Source organism: Phaethon lepturus, unplaced genomic scaffold, assembly GCF_000687285.1.
Source record: "Phaethon lepturus isolate BGI_N335 unplaced genomic scaffold, ASM68728v1 scaffold28410, whole genome shotgun sequence".
NCBI lineage: Eukaryota > Metazoa > Chordata > Aves > Phaethontiformes > Phaethontidae > Phaethon > Phaethon lepturus.
Genome location: NW_010510235.1, coordinates 37,417 through 43,560, shown reverse-complemented (window position 1 = coordinate 43,560; position 6,144 = coordinate 37,417). Strand labels below are relative to the sequence as shown.

At 36.8% G+C, this 6,144-nt stretch overlaps 1 protein-coding gene across 2 annotated transcripts in view; it reads right to left on the bottom strand.

The window, feature by feature from the left end:
* Positions 1–638: 638 nt before the first annotated feature.
* FABP6 (fatty acid binding protein 6, ileal) overlaps positions 639–6,144 on the bottom strand; it is a 41,237-nt gene continuing 35,731 nt past the window's right edge. Inside the window, exons 2-5 of one of the 2 annotated variants that reach the window (XM_010296338.1) lie at positions 4,732–4,834; positions 3,722–3,897; positions 1,812–1,901; positions 639–718 (exon numbers count right to left, since the gene is read on the bottom strand). In XM_010296338.1, coding sequence (XP_010294640.1) covers positions 665–718; positions 1,812–1,901; positions 3,722–3,897; positions 4,732–4,798 — 387 coding nt within the window. In that variant the 5' untranslated portion in view covers positions 4,799–4,834 and the 3' untranslated portion in view covers positions 639–664. Of the gene's footprint in view, positions 719–1,811; positions 1,902–3,721; positions 3,898–4,731; positions 4,848–6,144 lie in introns of those variants that run through there. The other variant, XM_010296330.1, reaches the window with a different exon arrangement.

Here is a 6,144-nt window from a genome sequence, read left to right as displayed (position 1 = left end):
CAAAAAGTGTTATATTTAATTCCTACTGTGTTCAAGAAAACACTTTTTTACATGCACTCTATGTAAATAACAGGATTGCATTGAGAAAATAAGACTCTACATTTTCCTGCAGGAGTCTGCTGTAAAACCTTAAATGTCTTGAAAGAATTTGAGTCAAGAGGAGATACTGATGAGACTGAGAAAACCATGATAGCAGTATGAAAGTATATCTTTTAATGAGTGATAAAACTCTCTTGTTTTTCAACCTCCTAAACTTCTGCCCTTTAACCAGCAATAGGGCAAAAGACTTTAGTTAGGTCTTGGATTTTGATGTACGCTTTGAGCAGAGTATTGCCCTATTCTCTAGATAGAAGCTGAATAGAGCTTCTATAAAGTAGGTGGTAGACAACATTTGAATAGTTTGTAATAGTTGTAAGTATGTATCATCCTGAAATACTTAGACTGGACAGCATCATTAAATGCTTTGCATATTCTGATTTTTGCATTCTGATTTTCTGAGTATGTCATCTCTAGGAATGGGGTAGGCATTAATGTTGGGGATAACATTACTCTGAAAAACAGTTCTTCATGTTGTAATACAAAGAAAGAGGGAAAGACAATCAGTACTCATTTATTTGTAGTATTTGTTTTTTTCAGTGCACTGGAAGACACTGGCTTTATTGCTTTAAGCAATCCTTTTGCTGGTCCTTTTGTAGACTACACCAGAAGCAGTAGAAATCTGGAATAAAGAACAAACCAAAAATTTGGTTGAACAGTGTAATTAGAGCTTCAGTGTCACAGACGAAAAGACCTGACTGGCTCACAGAACCTGTCCTTTACTGAAAAAAACATTTACCCTTTGGTAGAAGTCATATCTAGAAAATAAGCTGAATGCCCTTGTCAAGTCTGAAATTACACAGTGCAAAAATACTCTTTCACAAAAAGCACAACTTCTAAATAGGGGTTTAGGAGTGTATCTTGTATTGGATGTGGCTTCACCAACTTCAAGTTCTCAGGGTTTTAGACAAGTGAGATAATTGTTCTCCAAAAGCAGTAGGTGATTGACACTATTACTTTCACAGAGGGTTAAGTGTCATTTCTTGATTCACAGAGTAACTGTCTTCTGGCTAGTCTCTGTTGAAGACACTCCAACATGTGCAACTGGCACAGACATAAGTCAATTCAGGAAAATTTTGGAGAATCAGAAATCATGATGTTTGACAATTCGTTACAGTAAAACTTGTAAAAAGTATTGTAGTTTCAGTAATCTTCCAAAGCTATGTTGCCATTTCAGTGATAAAATAGGATACTACTTGAAATCCAACCTCTTCTGTGTTTTGGGTTTTTTTTTTCCTATGCAAAGACTAAGGAAACAGGGTTCTACAGGAATTCTGAGAGGAGTTGCAGCTAGATAGTTTTCTAAGAATGAGACAAAGTTGATAACTTTCATGGAAACATGCAAGTAGTAGGTGAAAAGTTTTATATATATTTCCTGTTCTTGTGGCATAGGTGCAGCAAATACAGTCAGACATGGCAGCTTGGGAATATTTCATACTGAACATAGCAGTCATACAGCTATAAAAATGTGTGTGTGTGCCTAAGATGCAAGATCTACATTTCAAGTTTATAAAAAAAAAATGAGGAAAAGTTTGTTCATTTAATTTTTTTATTAAACTTGCACAAAATTGTAGCAGATTCTCTCAAGTGATGGAGAAAGTTTTTAATAGTTTTACTTTATCTAAAGATATTTTCTAAACTCAAAATTTTGAGTCTGTTTCTTTTGAGGGTTATTGTGGTTTTTTTAGAAACTAACCTCGATCTTGAGAACTCACCTCTACTAGCTTTCCTCCACACATTTCTGCAGTATGACGGTAGTTGGGAAAATCAGCTACTATTTTCCCGTCTTCCATTTTAACAGTTGCCTGTAACAGAGAAAGGTTTAATGTTCCTAGGGGTTAGTGGCATTTATATTATCAGATACACAATTAGGTGTACAGATGTTTACAGTGTATCACATGTGCAGCTTCATGAAGACTAAAATCCTTGTGCTTTAGTTCTTAAATATTCACAGTTTAAATAGAAAAATGTTCATCTAACAATACATGCAAGTTCCGTATCTACACAATATTCATTCATAGCTCTAAAAATGATCTGACTATAGACTGTGCTTCTCATTCAGTCCTCAGTGTTTCATGTGGTTCTCTGCTTTTGACAGTGAAGTAACAGGCATGATTGTATGAGTTAATTTTGAAGTAGCATTCTCAGATACTAAAAATGTGCCTGCAAGCAGCATAAAAGTCACCGTGGACAAGTGATGTGAATCTTTACCCTAGATCCTGAGTTTCATACCTCTAACTACACTAGAATTCATCTTGCTTATTTAAGTATAAGAGAACATGACTGCACAGTCTGCAGTCACACCTTTGTACTATAATATGTGCCAATTGCTGTAAGAACTGCTTCTGGTATGGAAGAAGTATGCTGGGATGCTACTATGAAGACCACAAATACTACAGCGGCTCATCTGACCTCCAAAACAATGTAGTTCCATCACAAAATCAGTCTTGTCTGTACAACAAGTCAGTCTTGCTTTTAGTAATAAAGACAGATGAGCCAGTCATACTTAGCGGAGAAAAAAATTTGCAAAATGAAGAGACGAGTGGATGTTTTTTACCAGATACGAGGAAACAATCTTACTAGTTTGTGTATTGTTTAGTGACACTATACTAAGAGGCAGTGGTTTCTCTGCTGAGAGTCATTTACTCTGCCTCCATCTTCGGCTTCTTACTTAATAGACTTTGGACTGCTGAAGTGGCCAGGGCCAAAAAGAAGAGAATGGAATTTGTAATATTTCAAAATTGTTAAGTTTCCAATAAATTGACCAAGTAGAATTGTGGCCTATCTGTTAGGTTTCACAAAGCCATAGGTTTTTTCCTCTCTTAATGAGAAAGGTATGACTAAACAAACATTTTGGATATCATGCAATGCTACTGCTATTCTCGGTTTGTCACAGCTGCCTGATGTAATTGCTGGTTTTCCTGTCTCTTCAGTATGTATAAAGCATTTATCCAGTAATCTATTGTAGGGGTCTGGACACCTTACAAATGGCAGAGGTTAGCTCATCTTTAAATAGATGAGACATGAATAAGGTAAGTAAAGCAACCATTTTACAGCAGGTTTTGTATCCAGATTTTTGTCCATGACAGAAGCAGATCAATATTGTGTAATCAGTCTCACTACAGGCTGCTTAAGTTGCAAGTTGCTGTGTACTTCCAACAGGCAGGAGGGATAGAGATAGATTTTTTTTTTTCTCCCCTTCACTTTACACAGTCTTTGTTAAGGCTCAGGCACAAATGACTTCAAAAGGTGAGCACTGCTGACAGGCATGGGCAGAGCTAGGGACCATAGCACTCCTCTCAGTGTGCTGGACAAGACACAGCTGCCAACCAGATCTTTAGCGTTTTAATGAGCATTATGTTTGCTTGAGCTGCAACACCAGTAGGTGCTTGACACTCTACGCTCATTTTTTTATTCGTACGTACAGTTCTGAAGCTCTATCTCTCTTTAAAATCCAATTTAGATATTGTACTAGGGGCATCAAGAAATGGGGGAAAAATTAGGTGTTTCTACTTTGACATGAAAAAAAATTTAAGAAAGATGGCCCTAAGACAGATTTGATTTTTCACCCTAAATGAAAAAAAACCCTGGGACAGTGTAGAACTTAAGAGCTAAATTAATTTACCTTGAACTTTTTACCACCCATTGTCTCCATCTCTGCTTCCTTGCTGATTGTGAATGTGTTGGTTGTGGTGCGGCCTCCTGGGAAATGCTGTGTCCAGGTGAAGTCATTTCCATTCTGCACCACCTCAGTGACTATTTTGCAATTTCTTCCCATTTCAATCTTGTCACTGGGGAGACCTTAATCAATAGAAACATACAGTTTATCAAATCTTAACAGCCTACCAGCTGTATTTGAACTGAAGTACGTTAATGTTATGTTTATTCTCAGAAATTGATGTCTGAGCATCTGATTTGTTGGTTTTTTTTCATTTTTACAGCAGTATCAAAGCTCTGAGTTTAAATTACTGGTATAAAGGAAGATATAGGTACATCAATGCATTTGCTAAAATAATAGGTTTGGTCTTGCATTCTTTTCCCTAAGAAGCAATACCCAGAATAAATGTATAGATAAAAATAGTCTGTTCTACTTAATACACATATGCAGATGTGTGGAATTTAATGCCCATGAACTCGGGCCTTTGCAATATAGCTGCACATAGCTATTTGCTATTACTTTTTAAATAACTGAACACAAGCATTGAACTTATGTGCACAGATCATAGTGTCCCTAAGAGCTTTTACAGGGTAGTCTCTGAAACAGGTTTGCAGAGTCTTCTGAAAGCATTCACAGAAACCTGTTCCTGTGTAAGCAAGCATTTTCATACTTGAATTTGTACTCTGACTGATGAATACCAAAGACAGAAAAAGTGACCTTCACGATCATGATACTGCAAACATCTTGGCGCTTCATTCTGCTGCCACTGAAAAGGAATGCTACTTCTGTAGAACAGGACTATTTCCTGTGGCTGACAGGTCATCTTGTAAGAATGGAAATGGAATCTCCCTGCTGAAGTGCAGAGCACTCCTACCTGTCTTAGCCCCTGTTGATCTCAGCACATTTCAGTAAAAAAAAAAATTTTAAAAAGAAGTATTTTTAACTAATTTAAGACTTATACCCCAAGACATGCTTACCAATCTTCTTCACAAAGTCGTCATAGTTCTCATCGCCTTCGAATTCGTATTTGCCTGCAAATGCCATGTTGCCCCGGTGATGGCTGGTAGAGCAGAATAGCAGCTGGAACAAAGAAGAATGGGTAACTGTGGATGGCCTGAGGCCCTCGTTTTATAAACCAGCCCAAGCTGTTCAGCCCACCTATACCCACACACCTTGGAACTATACTTTTATGATCTATGTGAGTCACTAACATGGATGCCATTGACCTGTATGAAAATCAAGGTTATAATTCAATTATATATCCTTGACAATAATCTGGAGATCAGCAGAAATCAAGGACAAAAGCTTGGTTTTCATTTTAGTGCATGTTTAAAGTGATATACTTTCAAGATTCCCGTGATTTTGCATTCAGGGTGGAATAATGGTAAAATGTTATAATGAAACAGGGAGAAAACTGCTTCAAAGCAGCATCCTGAGATCACAGCCTTGCTCTATTTGGAAGCGTACCCTATATAATTTAAAATATGAAAAAAAGAAACAAACTGCACAGATTCCTAAGTAATATTGGTAACATATGGGCAATGACAAGATTCTGGGTAAATTACTGCACCGGCACATGTCTTACCTTATCTCCCCATAGAAAAAGTTATTATGAAATATTTTACACTACTTGGATGTAAAGTACATTAGATTAGTCTGCAGCACCATGTTCCCATACCTTATTTGATATCAAGAGACAAATAGTGCTTTGTATTGCTCAGCAAGTGTTTGCACAATGTACAAAAAATATACTTATTTTGGAAAAGCAGAGCTCTAATTTATGTAAGACAACCATATGTTAAAAGTCAGGGAGTCTGCTAGGTTATTTAGAATGCATACAAGAGATGTCCTATACCCAGTGAATCCATTGCCACACACAGATAACAGGGTAGGAAATTCCCAGCTGCTGTGTATTAGCATAGCTCCACTGGCTGAGTGGACCAAGAATTTTTAATCTGAACAAAAACATTCCTAGGATTTTTGTAAAAAAGGTGTCATAGATTAGAATTTTATTTAACAAAAGCAATACATTTGGGAAGGAACAGAAAAATCTGTTTTTCCCTTGTTTTAATCTGTTTTTCCCTTGTTTTATAAAAGTCTGGAGAAATAAGCGTTCAACAAGTTTTGCCGCATGCAAAGTGGGTTCCACTTGTTAAATGCAATTAATTTAATCCTACATGCTAATGCAAGAATATGTCTATTTAGAGACAAGAAACTGATCAGAAGAAGAACAGGAACGTAGGGTGGGTGGTTAAAAACATGGAAAACAAAGGTCCACTAAACTTCACCACTGGTCTCCTTGGTATACTTCCAAATTACTGCAGTCTATGCAACCACTTCTGTATTTCTAATTAATAGACTTATCCATACTCTGTCAGAGAATAAGGCAA